The sequence below is a fragment of the Armigeres subalbatus genome, chromosome 2, assembly GCF_024139115.2.
Source record: "Armigeres subalbatus isolate Guangzhou_Male chromosome 2, GZ_Asu_2, whole genome shotgun sequence".
Lineage (NCBI taxonomy): Eukaryota > Metazoa > Arthropoda > Insecta > Diptera > Culicidae > Armigeres > Armigeres subalbatus.
Window position 1 is genome coordinate 25,359,308 of NC_085140.1, and position 21,756 is coordinate 25,381,063.

Genomic DNA, 21,756 nt, shown 5'->3' on the forward strand with positions numbered 1-21,756 from the left:
GTAATCGGTCACAGCGGTGCGAATCAAATTTCGACCGATTGCCACGTCGAGAAACCTACTTTCAAGACTTGAATACTTACTGATGGCCACGTGATCACCATTTGATCATATCGTGGACTAATGTATATGTATATGTATAGTTTTTTACATAGTTTCAGTATGAAAAACATTTTCAGAAATGCCATGGAGTTTTTCGGAACATTGTAAGTTCCAGAAATGTTCATTCACTCTCAAAATTAGATTATTCCAGAGAACTTTGTGATATGAGGCAAAATTCGCATTCCCACCAGAAGCGCATTTCAAATGGAATGCGCACTGCCCTGCAATAAATCGCATTTGATTAGCGAAATTCGACCCACATGGCCGAAAAATTTATTGCGCGCGGCTTATCAACCAGCAACAGTGCGCAAAAAGAGACGACCGGCACAGCCACGACATTTCTTGTTATTGTTTTTCACACTTTTCGCACCACTTACGGCTTCGCCCTGGGGATGTTTTCGCTGCATCCATTTGTTGAATCTAGTGATCTGCTTTTTCCGCCGCCGCCGTCGCCATGATAACCAGCTGCGTGATGGCTGCAGCGTAGTTGAAGGTGCCGCCGCGACCGGCGTTTTCCAAGTAGGACGCCTGCAACGCCCATCGCAGCCATCGTCGCTGTGGGCGCCCTTTGCTGATAACAGCTCGCTAATCTACCGAGCATGCTTCCACACACGATTAAGTTAATGATCTCCTGGGAAAATGTGCGAAGCGGTTTCTGTAATCGTAAGCAAAGAAAGGGTAACACGTGAGTAGGACAGTTGGATCAATCGTTGCCTTTCATCATTCCCCTGGGGTACAGCAAGTTGATGTGATCGGTAATGATGACATAGCATTTTTGTGCCACACATCGGCCTAGTTGAACTTTGTACGGCGTACTCTGGCCAAAACACGATCTAACGATCGGATGGGAGAGAGACTTTGCGTCGACTCATGACGAACATTTTGACCTAAACATATCCGCCCAAATATCCGCCTCAAGAGTCAAGACGCAAAAATTCCAAATTCCCCAAATCAAACGAGTCAGTGAAGGAAAAAATTAAGTTGAAAGAGAGACCAAACTCCCTCAAGGCGAAAGAGCATATCCGCCTCTCCGTTCAGTGACGTATGCCGCCTCTCCATGCGTAGCTACTGGAGTTGCATACAGCCATCCATGTCAGCACAAAGAAACCGGGTATTCTAAATCGGCCGGCAAACACGGATTTTCGATTCGCCTGCACTGGTGCTGGGATTTTCCCAAGATCGGTTCTGTAGTTACTCGGACAACGCATTGCAATTTGGCGGCATGCCGTTAAATGTTTAGCAAAGATTGCACATCTCAAGGGAGAGGGAGCACGAGAGAGCGTAACTCGGCTTCGATTCGCTTAACTGGTTTTCATTGAGAACTAAGTACGGCGACGGGCGGCGATATGAATTCCGCGAAAGATCGCGCCCGTACAAGGTTTACCGTGTATTCCGCAGCCGCACGGATACTCCCCACAACGGCGCGGGGAAACACGGTGAGAGCGAAAATAACAAACCGAACGGGGCACAGTCAGTCGAGCCCGAGCGGTGGGAGTGTTGCCGATTTTCGAGTTTAATTCTGTTCGAAGTGAGACCTAGTTTTGGATGAGGTTATGAGGCCAAGCATTTTTGCAGAAAGAATTTAATAATATTTTTTTGAATAAACTGAAATATGTTTAGCTGAAAATGACTTCCGTATTTCGAACAATTCCTATAAACTATTTAAAAGATCAAGCGAATATTACAGAAGCTTAAAACAACACAACCGTTAGATTCATAAGTCGTTTAAAGCTTACTTACAGCAGATTCAGTAGAGACCTCGATTCAAAATTTTGACTTTCATTTTCTCTAGTCATTATTATAGAAAAAATCTAAAATTTAGGATTAAAATCTAGCACAAATCCAAATCGAAAGGATTTCAGATCAGTTATTTTCATAGCCTACTTCCCAGGTAATGGTAAGAATTGAATAAGCCGTACCTGCGTCTGTAACGCTAACACAGTGCTACAAGCTTTTTAACGGTTCTATACTAGCCCTATATATGTGATCGCAAAAGCGAAATATAGTGGATTTTATCTAGTTTCAAATCATATTTTGATTTTTTCATATGTGTAGTATTTTGATTTTTTCATATATGTGTGTAGTAAACCTCTCCATATTTTCAAAAAGTATCTAAAATTCCACCAGTCTACCCAGAATCACAATTCTTATGCTAAAATAAGCCTTCTGTCAAAATTTCAGCTAATTCTGATAAAATTTCAAGGTAGCTCAAACCGATTTAGTGTTTTACGGATGAAACCTTTCCATGACGAAGAACTTGTTAGGGAATGCATATCGGCTCCTTCGGTACCATTAGTTTCTAGTAAAGCACGGTCAAGAGTTCTCACAGAAGATTTGAAATGTACGTTTACGTGAAAAAGTCACCTGCTTTTGCTTCTACCTGCTCGCAATCGATGAAAATACTTAATGTAAAAAGCAAGGCACATGTACCTGGCTTCATAAGGGGATTTTATGATCATCTTCAAATCACAGAGGAATTAGCAGCATTGATCTCAATGCAAGAAACGACTACTGGTAATAAAAACAATTTGTTTATTTCTTTGCTTGTTATAAAAAAAAAACAACTGTAACTACACGAGGAAACTCAACCACCACTAACTCCAAATTATGTTGACGGAAATGAAAGCAAAATATTGAGATTTGTTGTAGTAATTCGTTGACTTGCTCATGGTAGGGGAGATGCGGTCAATATGGGCCCCCTAAGCTAATTTAATGGTGTTTTCGTCCAAAAACATGTTTTTTCGAAGTGTTTATCAATAATACAACATATCAGTCATTATATGGTCCAAAAATGATCATGTAAAGTCAACAATATTGTAACAAAACTATTTTATTCCAAAATTGAGAATATCTATTCAAAATGAACGATGCTGGGAATATGCGCCACCCAAAAATGATAATTAAAATATTCCAATATTTTTCACCAAAATTTTCAAACTCTTTTGCACAAAAATTGTGTCAACTCTATCCTTTAAGTTAGTTAATGTCTCAGACTGATGGTAATAGGGAGACAATATTTTTTGTGTCTAAAGAAAAAGCATTGAGGACGTAGGCGCCGAAATTACGTTGGAATGAGTCAAAATAATATTTAGTTTAAAAAAAAATAAATAATACAGCGTTTTTGACTGAGTTTTTTTTTTTTGTTTGACGGCATACAAACGTTTTTTGGCTTCAGCTGCTTACGATTTTCAGACAAAATTTGAGTTATAAACCAAGAAAAGGTGGTGACGCATTTTATAAATATCTGCCCTACCTTGCTAGAGAATGAAATAAAATCACACTATTTTTACAAGATTAAGTAAAACCAATGCCCAAGCTGCTTAGGTGAGTAGCTTTGCCTTTATAACTAGTACTGGGTTCAGGGTTGAACACGTCAAGCTTTCATTATCCAACATGCAAACTATTGAAACAAAATTCAAACAATTTGGCACAATTGTTTGGCGAAAACTGATAAATTTCTATAATCCGGTAGATAACAGTTCCTGCAAATCTGTTGAATATGCTACTAAACTCGATGCATTTCGACAGTAATTTTCAAGCCTATTCGCTATTTTTTGAGAATACAGTTCCTCAACGTCATTTACTGATGTAGATAATGTACCTGGAATGTTTCAAATGGAGATAGGTAATTGACCTCAAATGCAACAATGAGCTCAAATCTAAATTTCAGAAAAACATCTCTTGTAAAGATATCATCTCTCTTCAGAAGTACATATCTGTGTGAACATCTCTTATCAAGAATGAAAGTAAAAAGTAATTGTTGATATTGATTCTCTGCTTGCGAAATGCATCACCGACTGTAAATTCAATATGCGTCGAGTATTGGAAAGAAGTCAACATTCCCATGTCCTGTTACTTTAAAAGAAAAACGCAATACTTAATATAATGTTTAGTTTTTCTTTAAAACAAATTTAACCGTTCTGTAAAACTAAATGCCATTCTGGAAAAATGTATTTTACTTTCGGTATTTTGAAAAAGGTATAAAAAATGTATACCGAATATTTTTTAGCCCGCCGGCAACTTGTCAATCTGGAAATTGGCCCGTGGCTTGAAAAGGTTGGGCATGTCTGCTCTAGATTGGTGTGATAACCCCTACACAACAAGACCACGTTTGCGGAAATGCCATCAGAGTCCAAGTACAAATCATCGATCACCGACTTCCAGAGGAGCGAGGAGCTGAATTGATCGTCAATAGGGGAGCTTGAAAGTTACTTGATAGCTACCAAAAGATTTATACCGCAAACTTCGCTTTGAAAAAAGCACTATCGGTTGCTGATGTTCGTTTGATCTGATAGCAATCTTGTGGGAGTTGGTCATACGTACCGTATTTAACGGGACAGTCCCGTTTTTTAGGCCTTCGTGTGCTGTCCCGTCGTAATCTGAAAAATACTCAATTTTCTTTGATTCTTCCAAAGACCTCCAAAATATTATTCGAACAAATTCAATATTATAGGAATCTAAAATCAAATATATAGAAAGTGTTTTTCTTGTGTATTTATTAGAGAGATTTGCAGCCCTCGACTGGCTCAGTTTTTTATATCTTTATTAGGCAGACTTTCAGCCCAAGGCTGGCTCGTCTCGTGACTGGCTCATCTCTCAACAGGAAGGTGGACGAAACCCATAAACAATGTGAGATGTTATGTTATCAGTGCTGCTTTTTAAAAAATGCCTATGCCTATGCCTTCTTGTATTTTCCATTGATCGAAGGTTTTTATCAGTTAATGACAACAGGTGCTTCTCCGAGAGATTTTTTCATACAGTTCTATTTCAATGATTATTTTCTGATTATTCCGGAGGCATTACAATTTGGCCGATTTCATCAGTGGATTGAACGAAATTAGTAACTTGGTAGGCAATTATTTCCTGAAAATCAGGTCACGCATCACGGCATGCAGCATCAACCACAATAAAAAGAAATAAAGGGACCGACATTCTAATTTTCAGATTTAGTTCATTTTCGATTATTCTTTTTGAATCTTCCAAAGTAGTTAATTCAATTTTGTTTTCAATTCTGCTTTACCACATATTTTCCAATCATTTGATTCTTTTCCAAACATTAAGAAACATGCAAAGTCTTTTTGAATAATTCTGAAAATTCCGAAACTATCCTTTGTAAAAAAATTATAAATCAACTGAACAAAATCGAGTTTAAGGCAGTTTCAAACCGAGGAAAAATTTTGGTCGGATTAAAGGTCCTTACGTACTTTACACATCAGTGGCTCTTCTGCAAATTTCGCTACCATGTTTTTAGACGAGATTTATGTGACTCCTTTAAGAAAAATTAGCAATTCAGCCAGATTTAAAATACAATCCGGCGGAGATCTCCGAGAGTCCGAGTGTAAAAAGACAAGCTAGGATTTTTCTACTTTTCGCGACGAAATTGCATGAGTACCGCTGTTTTGAGAGCACATGGGAACAAAATCAATGGAAAAGATTTCCGAGGTGTGATGCTACTTTTATAGCCTATTCAGATTACGCCATTAATGCCATAATAATTGGCGTTTCAGGTAAATACGTTTTATGATGTCATTATTTACGTAATATTCCATACATTTTGCGCTGTCAAAAGACACCCGCTACCAAGAGTCATTAAGAATTTATTACGAACAATTATTACGAGAGAGCTTTCTTTCTAACTGGGATGCCGGGAGAAATTCAACAAAACAAAACTGACAAGCGTCACGCTCTCTTTGCCAGAGAGAAAATTCTCTCTGTTTTCATTTTGTTTCGTAGTTGACAGTCATGCTCTTTCTGTCGCAGCAGGGTCGAATGCATGTTAGATGGAAATCTTCTGAGCGCAGAAGAATAACTCGGATTGTGATGGTTTTGCGGAAAGCATTTTATATGATGAAAATAATGATGATAATTATTTATTCTCCACTTATTCAACACGAATTGTTTAAAAACAGATGCTCTCTAGAATTAACATATTAACTTGAAGTATTTAACTTAAACCTTTATTTAATCGAACAAATCTTATAAATTTTCAAACTTCAAAGCCCAATGCGGAAGACAATTTAAAACGTAGGAATGGTTGTAAAACGAATATATTTGATGAATAAACATGATTTCATAAATTGTTTCAATTCTGCTCCTTGAATGGCTTAATATACTTTGGATTTCAACATTTTTCACGTGGGACTGTACGATTTGAATGGGATGTATATATAAAGTAGAATAACCTTAAATAAAACATGGATTGGTAATGCATTAATTCATCCAAAATCCAGTTTAAATTATATCACATTCACACGATTCGATTTTGTTAGAAGCTGTATCATTGATTGTCGAGTAGAACGCAATGGTTCAGTTTCCAAAATAAATTGCTGAGTTGCCCTTCATACATGGAGATACTGGTGGAAATACATTTTAGTTCGATAGTATTCCTTGAAAATTGATCCAATCGTCCTTTTTTTTATTTATTTGTGAGAATTCCCAAAAGTATCTAAATTTTTCTATCAAATCTCCGTTCGATCATAGTACAGAATCAAAATACTTTTTAAACTTAAAAATAAATTGAGGAATAGTCTGATTCCCCGAAGAACGGCGCACCCAACTAATGAATGTAGCTTCGCTCATTATCCTTAATGAGAGCTTCAAATATTCTTCGAAAATCCCTTTTCATATTTTTTTTTATATTTTTTTTTTCGTGGAAACTTTGTTTAGAAAAAAATGTTCGATTGTCGCCACACAAATGCTTGATTTCGCAAATTAAATTTTAAAACTCTCCCTGTATTAGCGTGCAAATGAGGAAACATGGAAACGTCAAGATATATTATCTTGCTGCAGTCTGAACACCTCGTAATAATTGGATACCCTCTCACTTAACAAAGTCATAAATAGCCCAATCTGAATAGGCTATTAGCGTCATTAAAATCAATTTCGATCAAAAAGGACTTAAATCGACTAGATTTGACATTGTTCTGATGCGCCGACCATATTCATGTAAATAATTTAAATTACATTTTATTAATGTTCTTTCCTTGTTAAGATTCTTGTTATTGCAGATTATTTCCCACTTGTATTCATGAAATTCCTTGCATGGGTTATCAATAATCCCACCCTATCGCTCTTTTCGTATTTGTCTTTTGAAGTTTTCTCTAGAAACTATTTTTTCTTAGCCTTCTAATGCCCAAAACCGGTTTTAGTCAGGGTACTTTGACTATTGTTTGTTATTTTCAATTGTTCAGAAATGGAATAGTTTTTGATTTTGGTCAATAATGAAATCCTTAATACGTGTCTAAGAATAGAATAAAATAAAATTTCAAAACTACACTTTTTTTAATATTGAAAAATGCTTAATTGTATGTTCCTTCGTGTTTTTGTCCGCACCCTTTGTAGAGTGAAATATTAGTAGTTTAGTATTTTTACACAACTAACTAACTTAAGGTTATGGTGGTGAATGATTCACTCTAAAATATTTCCAATTTCTTACACGGAAAATGAAAATTAGGCCCATAAATTTTGAAATTTTCACAGCTCTTGAATTTTATCACAAGGTTTTTTTATATGTCCCTTTTTGCAAGTGCGTTTGTCCCGTTTTTTCACTAAAATGATCTGGTCAGCCTAATCTTGTGGGATTATTGATACGCATGTATGACCCAAATCGATCACATATAAGTTACTGTAACTAAAAGGATCTGAACTGTGTTGCTAAGGACGGTTTGTAGCGTTCGAAATGATTGGCAAATGAAGGGGTTGGTGATTATAGAACCCTGGTTAAAACTAGTAAAGGTCCGTTTGCCACCGTGGATGTGGCTTACAGCCCGGATTTTTTGATCGGATCGGCTCTTCTTTGGTGGTCCACTTTAGTTTTGACTCCTTTGACACTCTACTGTGCTACAAAAGCGTCCCAAATTTTAGAGTCTTTTGACTACATCTTCTTTTTTGAGCCATTTGGAGTTCGGATCTTCTTTAACTGTCCATTTAATTGAGCTTTTGTAGTAGAGCTCGGATTGGTCGTGAACTACTCAGATAATCCCTGGCGCTAGCGATAGATCTAGTCTACTCCTACAGTGAGTTCCCCAGCGGTGTAGTTTTCCCTGAAAACAACGACCGGCTTTTGTGGAAGGCTGTTGCTTGACCCACAACATTCCTAACAACTCTTTGGTGTTTTCAGATCAACGCAGATCTAACGCGTATTTCTCACTTCTGCGGTACTGGTTGATCACCGAAGTTTGTCCAGAGATTCCGGGTGGAGCAAAGCGTCTGGTTCAATAATGCCCCCGACGAACCGAATCCAGTGCTTTGACGTGTCATGATCTACTCGGTCTACTCCCCCGACAAGAATAATTTTCGGCAGCGGAATCTTCATCCAAACCGATCTGTGACCTTCAGCCCTTCAACTCTTAGTTTGATCGTAGTCTACTCTGATTGACTTCGGTGGAGGATATACCCCATTCCGACGGGACGTTCCTTTACAGCAGAAGCACCGCCGTAGATAATTACCAATTACCACCTACTCTATGCTGACACACATTTGCGAGTATTACTTGCAGTGTCAGAGGTGACCAACTTTTGCTTTGCAGTTTGCTTCCACTATAGGACAGTTGCAATCTGTGATGTTGTTGCTGATACTGATTTTCAATTTTCTGGATAGAATTCCTGCTGCAAGCATCCAGTAGTCCAAACCGTTGCGTATCGTAACGGGGACATACGAACAGCATGTGCTCTATTGTCTCGGTTGTGTCTGAATATGTCAGTCAGGGCAGGCAGGAGTTGCCGCGTGGCCGATCCTATGCAGGTAACATCTAAAGCAACCGCGGCGCAACAAACAACTCTCGGTATGAGACGATGAGTCAACCTGCCCATTGTTGAGCTCTCCCACTCTTGCTATCATCTGAGTGGATGTGAAGCCTTGGAACCCCTACAGGCGTTCCTGCCCTCCCGTATGTCGTAGCAATCTTTGTCTTGCTTAACAAACCACAATTACACATGCGGTTTGCGTAGTCAGGCGTAGCTGACATGGCGACGACCTCACTAAGGCCCAGAGATCGAAGGCATAGCGGCATAGGCAAACCCGTTTATGTCTGATTTGTCATTGCGTAATCGTAGTTAATGAGGCTATTGTCGAGAAGTATCAGCAGATTTCCATGGTCTTGTAACGCCGTCATATACAGCTACAAATCATCAGCTTAGAATACTCGGCATTCATCTGGAGGCAGTGTAGAGAGTTCGTGGATAAAGAACAGAAATAAAAGCGGGCCAAGGTTGCTGAAACGCCAGATGGATTAAGTGAAATGTTGGAAATATCCTAATCCTATTCTTCATCACAAGCTGTTCGTTCGTCAGATATCTGTCAAGCCAACGAATGATATTTTTACCTATGCCAAGTTCATTAAACCAGGCAATAGTATTCCACGATCAACTTGATCGAAGGCAGACTTAAAATCGGTGTACACTGTATGGACTTGTGCACCGGAGTTCATATTTTGCAAACATACAAATTGTGTTAGATTAGTTGACCTTCTAGAATAAAGTCAAATCCATTATTGTCTATCCGGCACAAACTTAGACGACATTTTCTACCGAAGATGGATTTTTTCTCAAGATACAGGCAAAATTTTGAACTTCGAAAGTAGTGGCAGGAACTAATAATTCTTGGAGGAATGCTTGGTGGAACTTCTAGAGGAATCCTTGGTGGAACTCTTGAAGGAATGCCTGAACGAATTCTTGGAGGAAAGCTTGATGGCATTTCTGGAGGAATCAATAGAAGAACTTCTTGAGGAATGGTTTTTTTTTGTTATTTAAGTGATTTTTTATTTTAATAATAAGTTCATCACTGTTCTTGAGGAATGCTTGATGAAGCTTCTGGAATAATCCTTAGTGGAACTCCTGGAGGAATGCCTGGTGAAGCTCCTGAATGAATCTCTGGACGAATTCTTCGATGAACTTCTGGAGGATTACTTGACGGAGCTTCTGGAGGAAGTGGAAGTCTGGTAGAACTTTAGGAGGAATCCTTGGTGGAAGTCAGGTGGAACTTCGGTAAAAATCCTTGGTGGAACCCTTGGTTGGAATTCTTGAAGAAATGCTTGATGGAACTTCTGGAGGAATTCATGGTAGAACTCTGGGGGAACTTCTGGAGGAATCTTTGGTGGAACTTCCGGAGGAATTCCTGGTGGAGCTCCTAGAGGAATCCTTAGACAAATTCTCAGAGGAATGCCTGGTGGAACTTCTGGAGGATTCCTTCAAGAAATCTATGGTGGAACTTCTTGAGGAATGCTTCGTGGGACTTCTGGAAGAGTTTTTGGTGATACTATGTAGGAACTTTTGGAGAAATCCTTGAAGGAATGCTTGGTGGAACTTCTGGAGGAATACTTGGTGGAACTGTGGTGGATTTTCTGGAGGAATTCCTGTTGAAATCCCCGGACGAATTCTTGGAGGAATGCTTGGTGGAACTTCGGAGGAACATCTGGAGGAAACCCTGGTGGAGCTTCTGGAGGAATCCCTGGATCTAGGAGGAATGCTTGGTGGAACTTTTGAAAGAACTTCTGGAGGAATCCTTGATAGAACTTCTGGAGGGATCCTAGGACGAATTCTTGGAGGAATGCTTGGTGGAACTTTTGGAGAAATCCTTAGTTGAGCTTTTGTGGAACTTCTGGAGGAGTCTTTGGTGGAAACTTCTGCAGAAAGTGGAAGTCTGATGAAACTTCTGGAGGAATCCTTGGTGTAAATCTGGGGGAACTTTTGAAGGAATCCTTGGTGGAAGTCTAGTGGAACTTCTGAAGAAATCCCTGGTGGAACTCCTGGAGGAACCCCTGGACGAATTCTTGGAGGAATGCTTGGTGAAACTTCTGGAAAATCCTTGGTGGAGCTCCTGGAGAAATCCCTTGACGAGGTCGTGGAGGAATGCTTGGTGGAGCTTCTGGAGAAATTCTTGGACGAATTCTCAGAGGAATACTTGGTGGAACTTCTGGAGGAATCCTTGGAGGCAGGGTTTGAATCCAAAGGAGAATGACAAAATCTCTCACCTATCATGTCTGTATACACTCTCGATAGGTAGCATACCGTGAGAGACGTTTTTCGGTAGCTGTCACGATAATGAACTGATTCGGGGGGCTACAACCAATGATAAATTTCTTTTAATAAGCCCCAATTGCGGGGGCACCGGTTCTGATGATGCATTTCAACTTGTTTTACACAGCTGTGGTCCCCAACATGAAATGAGCGAGAACAACGCGTTTTATCAAACCCCATCGGTGGGGGCCTATCCGAATCAGTTTTTTTTCCAACTTGTATACAAGTGCGATAATTTTGTTTTCATGGCTTGTTATGATTCGAAGAGGTTTTTGCCTCTCTCTTATCGTTGTTTGTTATCGATTAAGAGCGATTTCTACAATCCCTGCTTAGAGGAATTCTTGGTGGAACTTCTGGAAAATCCTTATTAGAACTCTGGTGGAACTTCTGGAGCACTCCTTGGTGGAACTCCTGGAGGAATCCTTGGACTAATTCTTCGAGGAATGCTTGGTGGAACTTCTAGAGGATTCCTTGGTGGAACTCTGGGGGAATCCATGGTGAAAGTCTGGTGGAACTTCTGGAGGAATCCTTGGAGTAATGCTTGATGGAACTCCTGGAGGAATCTCTGGACGAATTTTTGGATGTATGCTTTGTGGAGCTTTTGCAGGAAACCTTATCAGAACTCCTTGGTGGAACTTAGACGAATCATTGATGGAATTTCTGGAGGAATCCTTGGTGGAGCTCCTGGAGAAATCCTTGGACGAATTTTCAGAGGAATGCATGTAGAAACTTCTGGAGCAGGCTTGGCATTGGTCATGACAGTCATTGGTATGCTTAGTTTTTCCACCTATTGATTGTCGTCACCAAACGCAACGTTAGCAACCATATCACATACCCAAAAGCCATAACATCACGACCAAGAAACCACTGGTAATCATAATAAGTTTTTTCATTCCTTGACCTTCAGTGGCTCTGACCGTTGTTAGTTTGATGGTCGACCAATATGTTCTCTACCTTTTATCAATCTATTTAAATATAACCCATGTAAACACTCTTGCTTGAGTTCGCACTAGTTCAATTCGTCATGAAACTAATCAAACTAGAACTAACATATACCAAGATAAGGATCAGTTAAAAATAAAATAAAAACAACAACAAAAATATTGACACTGGAGAACCGAACTCAGAACCTCAAGATCTGCTGGCTTAAACGCTAGCATTTGTACCATTTCAGCTCCATGAATGTTGTGCACTATTAAGCTATGATATGACAAATAAATCACAGGTAACTTTGGCTACATGCCCTAGGTTACCTATAGGGTACTGCACGGACTGCTTTGTCCCTTTCTCGCTACAAAGAAATTAGAAAACAACAAGGCCAGTAAACGTCAAAATTTATAAAGAACGAAAGAGAAAGAGATGCTTCCGTGCAGTGCCCTATAGCATAGGGCACTGCACGAACTGCTTTGTCGCTTTCTCGCTGCAAAAAAAATTGAAAACAACAAGGCCAGTAAACGTCAAAATTTATGAGGAACGAAAGAGAAAGAATCTCTCTTTCTTTTTCGTTCTTCATAAATTTTGACATTTACTGGCCTTGTTGTTTTCTAATTTCTTTGCAGCGAGAAAGAGACAAAGTAGTCCGTGCAGTGCCCTGTTGAGCTTCGCGACCGTCCATTATGTATCCAGAGAGGGCCATTCTCTGAAAAACATCGTTCTCGTCATCCATGGTAACGAGACGGGCTCATTAAACGAAGAGTCTTATCGCACATGGGCTGGAATGTAGGTAGGCAATTAAACCAAGGACAAACAAATAATGTTCCTGTCCTGACAACGCGGATTTGTAATTAAACGAGCCTATTGCGATTGAATGATACTGCAAGTGAAACATTGGTCTTTATTGTTTGAGTTTGACTATGAACGGTGATCAATGACAAGCCTGTTCTGGAGAAATCCTTGGTGGAACTTTTTGAGGAATGCTTGATGGAACTTCTGGAGGAATCCTTGGAGAAATTCGTGGTGGAACTTCAGGAGGAATCCTTGGTGGGAGTTTGAATGAACTTGTGGAGGAATCCTTGTTGGAACTCTGATGGAACTTCTGGAGCACTCATTGGTGGAATTCCTGTTGGAGCTCCTGAAGGAATCCTTGGTGGAACTTCAGAATTATTGATCCGGAATCTGTTCCAGTTCAACGATGGATTGAATCATTTTCCACAGACCCGGCAAGACTAATGATGACCGGATGCTGATGCAGATAGCTGAGTGTACTTTATTTATTTATTTTTATTTATTAAACTTAAACATAAACAAAAACTCACAGCAAAAAAGTCTACACTTCACATAACACTTTCAAATAAATCTACCCTTAATGTGAGTAAACTACACTAGCGCCTCTGGCGGTGCTGGTCTCGTCAGCTCTTCTGGGCTGCATGAATTTTCAATTGGTTCTTCGGGACAACGACGTCCCGGGTATTAGTTCCTGGTAGTGCGCTGGATTTACATGAAGATGCCTTAAACAACGCATCATTTAGTTTAACACATAAAACTTTGGAAGAAAGTTCGTTTCGGTCCATATATTTCCGAATTCTAATTTGGTGCTATAACGACAATATGGAAAATTTCCAAAATTTGCACTGTTTTAGCGGGAATTTGCACTGTTTTAGCGAATGGTTGAAAAGAACTTGCGGTGAGTTTTTCCGGATTTTTCATTCGCCCGATTTCCACAGATGTAATACAAAAGTCATCGGAGTCGAAAAATGTGTCATCGAGCTTTAGATTGAACATAAAACCATATGTCTCCTTCTCCTTCGAAAGTTTTGTTTTTATGGGCAATAAATATTTTTTTTTGGTTTACTAAAAGAATGAATAATAAATTCGATGAGTATTGATATATCTTTTGTATATACAATTATACATCTCTATTAGGACATATTTTTTAGTGATATATTTGGAACGGTCTTATTTTTTAATATGAATATGAAAAGGCACATTTTTTCGTCTACATATATCTCTATCTGAAGCGAAAACCAGAAACCGTACAGATTTAATAGGTGACAATGCAGCAGATAATAGAATAACTAAAACCAGCGCTTTACCCCAACTTGATCATGCATAGCAAGAAATTCGCTTGGTAACGTACATAATTGTAAATCTTGGCTTTTGTACTAATTTTTGTCCGAAATATTTTGTAATAAAAAGGATATTTGAGTTCAAGTATGATACATTATGAAAGGATAATCAGAGATATTTTTAGCAATGAATCATTTGCTTAAAATAACATGCTATTTTGATAACGATTCGGCGCCTGTAAAATTTACATTAATAAGTTATTACCATTCATCAATAGGACAGCCATGTGCCTGATGGGCTTCGCAACGAACAAAAATGCATTAGTCCCTAATTAATCGCCCTCGAATTGATTAATTTCTCATTAGTATGGTTAGGCTCGATATCATGAGATAAAGCGCTGTCCGATAATGCGTCATGATCTCTGGACCGAACTATATATCCCCACTAATTCAATTAAAGGGTAGGTGACATATGGATGCAACGAAAAACAAACAACATTCAAGCCACGTATCATATTAACGGCACATAACCATGCTCACTCAAACTACTTGTTGACAAACAAGGGATTAATTATATATTTAGATCAATTAACAGACAGTTTGACCCTTGCAGAAACTCCGCCAGGTGAAAACAATCTGGCATCCCAGCGCCGACCGTGTGCCACGAACCTAAACCGTTCGCGCACGATTCTCTCGTCTATAAAAGAGGCCGCTTTCTGCCTGCTAGGCTACCAGTTCAAGTTTTACAACTGACCAGTTCGCGTCGCACTTATCGCTAAACCAGTGAAGCAATCGCGCTCTCGCCCTGAGTCTAAGTCGCGTCGAACGCCAACACAAACAATCAACCAACCAACCTTGGATTACGCAACATTTCGCGGATTTCTATCATCACACAGTGACAAACAACACAGCCAAAGCTAATAAAATGGTTGTAACCGCCGTTAGAGGAACGATGAGTATGGGATCGTCATTTGAGTACAAGAAGAGCGCTGCCGAAGCAAGTGCTAGTGGAAGCCTGAGTGAAGTGGAGATCGGATTGGTGGCAAAGCACGCGCTGATGCTTGCCAACATCGAAAACCGCCTGATTATGGGCTTATCGGACGCGATTAGCAATCTCGCCAAAACGCCAGAGGAGTACTTGTTTTGCTTCTTGGCGCCACCCAAGCCCGGAGACAGTGCCACCCACATACACGAGGTGCTGCTGCAGGCGTTCTGCTTCGAAAACGATATTTACATAATTAAGGTGAGTTTCCAAGAAACGATTTCATCAGATTTCTTATCACGTCGGGTTGAGGGCAAACATACCCAATGACCTCGCACCTATTTAATATGCATTTACGTACCCGATATTAATAAACCTTTATTTTCTCCTCTCCCTTGCAGGTTGACAGTGCAGAAAAACTGAGCCGACTGCTTGGCTCCAGCACGGTGCAATCGTGTGCACTGATCCAGAAGACCTGGTCCGCGGACCACCAAACCGAGGTGCTTTCCAAAGTCGAGGACAAACTCGTAGACTACTGCGAAGAACATTGGGAGGAGTCGGTCAAGCCAATCGTCAAGCTGCCAGAAAAGTAACCGGTGCAAAGGTCTACCGAAATCAGTGCCAACCTGATGGACACACCAAACAAAATTCGCGCGAAATATAGCGCATTCAACGCGGAAGATTTCCCCAGTCCGCGGAATCCACTCGCGTTCGGTGATACGGAATGCAAATTAGCACACGGCACATGTGATAACCATCACCCTAGGTCGTACACAAAGTTTCAATATCTTTGGGGGTTTCCCTTGAGGTTGGATATTTGTCGAGAGTAAAGCAAACAGCTTTAGAATATCAAACAGACCTTATTTGTGACAGTGCTGAATGTATCACTCGGAACGGTTGTGATTCTGGCTACAGTTTAGTCGTGAAGTAGAGGACATTAATCGTAGGAATTCCAATATGATTCAAATGATTGTTAGGAACTCTATTATTGCTTATGGAACAGCAGTTCAAGCAAGAAACAGTGATTTACAAACCTATGAATATGATTTATGTTAAAGTGAAAAAAAAGTTATTTACAAAATATACATATATATAATCAACAAATCCAAAACAAGTTATTAATGCATGTCTCACAAAATATCACAAATTCCATCATTTTACCTTCGGCGTTGTCAGCGTTTACAAAGCTGTGTGTGAATAAAATTCAAAGTGATGTTTTTGGGTAAACGACGACAAATTTGTGCTAGTCTAAGTATACATTATGTTCACTCGAATCTCACCGAAAAAAAATTCACAAGTGTAAGACCAACTGATCGGTTATGTAAAATATGTCAGATATCACTTTTGTTATCTAAAGACTTTTAGCATAGTTTGCACAGCCGATCAGTTGCTTTACACTTGTGAATATTTGTCGTATAGCTCGCCACTAAGTTCGTATCACTCAGTTGAAAGATGCTTCGCTCAGATCAGTGACCGAAATCGTAAACAGATTCCGTTATATCTCGATAAGCCATGTGATTTGGATTGGTATGCCTCGTTACTGATTTGGGTTAGGTTGAAGGGCTTCAACCTTACGATAATAAGTTGTTTACATTCATGTAAAATAATGCTTCGCGTGCTAGTAGGTTCAAGAATAGAATGTCACATTCTAATTCAACAACACAGTGTACATAATAATTCTACAAAAGCAAAAAAAAAAAAAAATAATAAAAAATGGTAGAAACTAAATACTTATTTGCATCCATAATTGAGATATCCATTGATTTGTTTCCGAAATCTGATTTATTGACCATTTGGAAAATATAACTTAGTTGGTTTCATCATTTTTATGTTTCGTGACATATTTATGGAGGTAAAACTGAATATTTGCTAACCATCAACCACGTGAAGTAATTATGTAAGGTATAAGATTTTCCATTTTTTTTGTTTGATGCGAGCTATAAAGCGGATCATAACTTACAAAATTAGTTCATGGCTCCAAAGGAAAATTTTGAGAATTCGATAATTACAGAAATAAATCTCAAAACCACGTGTTTTGGGGGCTTTCTGCAGTTTTACTCATTTTTTGTGCTTTCACACGTTCCACACTAAGGTTAATGCGTATTTGTTAATTCTCAAAAAGTCTCATATTTTGATCAATTATTAAAATAATTAACTAATGATATGAAAGAGGAAAAACAATGTCGTATAAAAAATGTTCTATTATATCTCGTTTGTCACAAATCGATAAACCTGGAAAATTTTGATTCTCTCTTAGAAGCGATCGTTCAGTTACGGTTGACAACTGGAACATCGCAGCAAATTTTGAACTATTAATAGTTTCTTTGTCTTGTCCCCACACAAAACCAAACTGAGAACACATGCGCATGATTATAAGGAAATTCTCCATTTTGTACAACTTATCTATTCAACCACACCAAATGTCAACACGAAGGAAGCCATTTTGTAGATCTTTTATGAATTTCAGCTAAATGTTGTCATTGTATTGATAAAATGAACACACACAACACCACATGTGATATTATCTGATATGATCACGCATTTCTGTGAAGTAACAATTTCTCTGTTCAAAAATTTATTCATTTATGTATTCAGAGATCTCACTATTTACAATTATCTCTGGCTGAAAAGATTGGTAAATGACTTAGTCTTTCATTGCATATGATCATCCCGGTAATCAATTATATATGCTGCAAAAACATAAACTGTTCAAACTGTTACATGCTGAATAAGTCGATCTCAAGCAACAACTGCAGATATACTGCACATGTCGAAGAGACTCACGTTTATTCATTTGGTTGATCGGTCTTCGTAGTGTGATAACCAGTATGGGTCGCACTACAGTAGCCAGCTAACTGTCTGTCTGTATGAATTCGCGATCATTGCTTTATTTTCATGTCGTCTGATCATCCTATTATGAGCATAGGTGCTTAACAATAAACAATTGAGAGTTATGTTGAACACCAAAATAGAACCAAAAAAATGATACATTAATCAAAAACATGCAAATCATGTTTACTTCGATCAACCATAGCTCATAAGAACCGGTTCCATCTCTTGCAGATCTTTCACCGTGTTAATTTTCCTCTTCCTTCTTATTTTCGTCACACAAAATCGGCTAGCTGTCGAGAGGTGCGAAACTCACTCACACGAATCAAAAAATATATCGACGTTTGAGCAGGCCTTTGTTTTGACAATGACGATGATGCTTTTAATGACGACGACAAAGTGGCCGAATGGTTGCTTTGTGGAATGTTTGAAATTTAAAAAATGGAAACAGTTCTGCTACAAATAAAATATGATTACTGCATCAAAAGCACAACGGGCTATGGTTTCCTCTAAATAACACTGGTCGTCAGTAAATTTGTATTCGCGATGCTCATGTGTTGCTATTGTAGTTTTCGACCTCTAAAATCGACTGGTGACTGGCGTTAGTTAATTGATTTGGAAAATTCCGAGATTTTTCGGTCACAAAATAGGACCTCCTTCATCGCTTTAACGGCGTTGAAGTTATTTTCATGTTTGCATGCAATCATAGAATAGATATTCATTTTCATATAACATGCTTAGCATTTGAAATACTATGTTAAGACCAAAACCTAAGCTATTACGATATCTGCATATTGCCTTCCTTAGTCGTGTGGTAAGATGCGCGGCCACAGAGCAAGACCATGGCTGGGTTCGATTCCCGATCCGGTCTAGGAAATATTCGGTTTAGAAATTTTTTCAACTTCCCTGGACATAAAGGTATCATTGTGTTAGCCTCATGAAATACAAATGCAAAATTGGTAACTTGGAAATCTTAGAAACTTCGCAGTTAATAACTGTGGAAGTGCATGAACACTAAGCTGCGAGGATGGAAGATGTAATGTCAAAAAGAAGAAGAAAAAGTATGTCCCCAACAGTATTTTTCAGGCAAAATGGGCATCCCACGGGGAACGCTAAGTGTGTATGAAACCATATCAGCATATGGAGACGCATAGTACATTTGTGTAATGATTCATCCGTTTAATTTAATAAACGTACAAGTTACAAGAATGTGTATGGCACCTTGTATTACGGAAATCCTGTACCTAATTACATGTTGGGAAGTACGCGGTTTGGGTGGGCAACTCTTTCACGGTTATCTTTCTTTGCAAGATCGGATGGAGTACGGATGCTATCATAAAGATTGTAGAAAATTTCGTTCTACTAACTTCAACGTCAGAAAAAATACAGATTCAGAAGTATTTCATGACGAAAATTATCTTAGCATGTCCACACAAGTTAGAGCCCTTGCGTATTATATGCAGTTCAAAATAGTTTGATGCAGATGTTTAAGGCCAAATTGTTTTGTAGTTCAGATCAATAATTAATCAAGAATCAATAATCAATAAATTATTTGTCTTCCTCGTCAACTACCACTGGTATCAAACCGAAATCAGCTCAGGATGCCCATGTAAGTCCCTAGAGCCCTTGCGTGTTATATTCAGATTAGTTTGAAAACTATGTTCTTTTTTTTTCTTCTATGGCTTTAAATTCGATGTGGAACATGGCCTGTTTTTCAACTCATTATTGGGGTATATTAGTATTAGGGTATGCAGTCAGCCTACAAGTTCGATTCTCGGTTCGGTCTAGGATGTTCTCTGGTGGGAAACATTCTCAACTTTTTCGGCATAGTGTATCCTTCGTACTAGCTGCGCAAAATTTCACCGGTGGTGGCGTGATAGACCATTTTCAACTAGCGGCGGCGGCGTGGCGGCGTCACGTAGTTTGTGATCGGCGGCGTAGGTCGGCGTGAACTAAGTTCATGCTTCGAAAATTCATCCAATAATTTCTTCGGGAGTTCCTCCTAAAATTATTCTGAGAGTTCCTCCAGAAATTTCTCCGAGAGCACATACAGGAATTCCTTCAGAAGATGCTCCATGCTTCCGGAAGTTCCTCCAAGAATTTCGAAATGACTTCAGAAATGTCTCCGGAAGTTGCTCCAAGAATTCCTCTGGAGGTTTCTTAATACTTTCTTAAGAAGCTCCCCCAGGAATTCCTCCGGAAGTTCTTTTAGAAATTTTTCCGAAAGTTTCATCAGGGTTGATAAATTCTTTCATTCACTCTTCAGAAGATAAACCAGAAATTCTTCGGGAACTTTTCTTGGAATTTCTCGAAAAGTTCCTCCAAGAATTATTCCTGGAATTCCTACAAAAATGCCATCAAAATTCCTCCAAGAATCTCTCAGGAAGTTTCTACAAGAATATTCGGAAGTTCCCTAGGGTGTTTGTCCGGAAGTCCTTCGGGTAATTTCTCCGGAGGTTCCTACAGTCGGAAGTTCCTCAAGCAATTCCTCCAAATTTCCTTCATTTTTTTGTGGGATCCAGAGTTTCCATATGAGCTACTGGGAAATGTTTCTGTAAATTCCACCAGCTCTTCCAAGAATCCCTCCAGGAATTTCCTGAGAAGCTGCTCAAGGAATTCTCCCAGAAGTTCCTCCAGGAGCATCTTCGGACATTTCTTCCGGAATAGAGCATAAGCATTTTGACCGTACAATTCGTAGTTAATACTCCACGATTGACTTGAACTTTCGGAATTGTACAGAAAACTAAATGAATAGGGCTTGGGTTAGCTATTCGTTCTCGATGTACAATGATAGGAAGCTTACATATTTTAAGCCAATAACGGCGCCAGGGTCACCAGTAAGCCTTATGAGCAAAGTCGTAGGATTGCCAAGTTCTAGTTGGAATGTAGAGCCATAGAAGAAGAAGAAGATAAATGACGGCGGCCACGTCCTTGCGGTCATATAGGAAGGAAAGGATTGTTAGTTCGACTCTCGTTGCTACTAGAGCACCTCTCCATATCCACCATTGTCTTGAGAGAGAATACTGGATTAGTTAGGATATTATTCCGATCTGTGGGATAGGATATATTAACGTGCATATCCTACTCACAGTTCTAACCAAACAACGAATAATTAACTTACCAACCGCACTAAGCAGAACAAAATATTTCGGTAGATTACGCAATAATTTTGTGCGTTGTTGAAAACACGGAAAAGGGTCGTACACTTATTACGTAAGCTATTACGTAAACACTTATTACGTAACCTCCCCCCATGTAAGATTTTTTTCATACAATTAATTTTTATTCACATGGTGCGTAAGACAGAGGAAGAAACGACAGATCCCCCCTCTTCTCATAAGTGTTAACATAATTTGTGTACGGCACTTAAAATGTATTTTCTCATATACGAAAAACGATTAATCGCGTACTAATTACTTTGCTTACCGACCGCACAAAACAGAACTAAATCAATCGGATTACAAAAACGTGCCGCGTCTTAAACGAAATATGATTGATCGCAAACTTAATTTTTTTCCGGAGTTCCTCCAAAACTACCTTAAAAAAATTCTCCAAGAAGTTTGTTCAAGAATTCCTTCGGAAGTTTCTCCAGGGATCATTTCGAATTTTTTTTTCAAGATTTCCTTTTGAAGAGAGTTCGTCTGGAAGTTCCTCCAGGAATTCTTTCGGAAGTTCCTCAAGCAAGCAACTGGTGTCTAGAATTTCCATAGGAGCTATTAACTATTATTGTCTATACGTTCTACCTGTTTATGGAACAGGTAACCATTTTTAGTTAAGAAGTAACTCAATGTACTAAGTGGTACTAACGTAACAGTAATACGCAAT

At 39.0% G+C, this 21,756-nt stretch overlaps 2 protein-coding genes across 3 annotated transcripts in view; one reads left to right on the forward strand and one right to left on the reverse strand.

Annotated features, from left to right (window-relative positions):
• The window catches only part of LOC134214158 (electron transfer flavoprotein beta subunit lysine methyltransferase-like), a 107,749-nt gene that overhangs the window by 24,288 nt on the left and 61,705 nt on the right, over positions 1-21,756 (reverse strand). The window contains exons 1-2 of one of the 2 annotated variants that reach the window (XM_062693576.1): positions 15,464-15,581; positions 477-754 (exon numbers count right to left, since the gene is read on the reverse strand). In XM_062693576.1, coding sequence (XP_062549560.1) covers positions 477-700 — 224 coding nt within the window. In that variant the 5' untranslated portion in view covers positions 701-754; positions 15,464-15,581. Of the gene's footprint in view, positions 1-476; positions 755-15,463; positions 15,582-21,756 lie in introns of those variants that run through there. The other variant, XM_062693575.1, reaches the window with a different exon arrangement.
• LOC134214160 (growth arrest and DNA damage-inducible protein GADD45 alpha-like) lies at positions 14,836-16,216 on the forward strand. Its single transcript, XM_062693578.1, has 2 exons — positions 14,836-15,363; positions 15,504-16,216. The coding sequence occupies exons 1-2, from the start codon at positions 15,046-15,048 to the stop codon at positions 15,693-15,695; spliced, it is 510 nt and encodes a 169-aa protein (XP_062549562.1). The 5' UTR covers positions 14,836-15,045; the 3' UTR covers positions 15,696-16,216.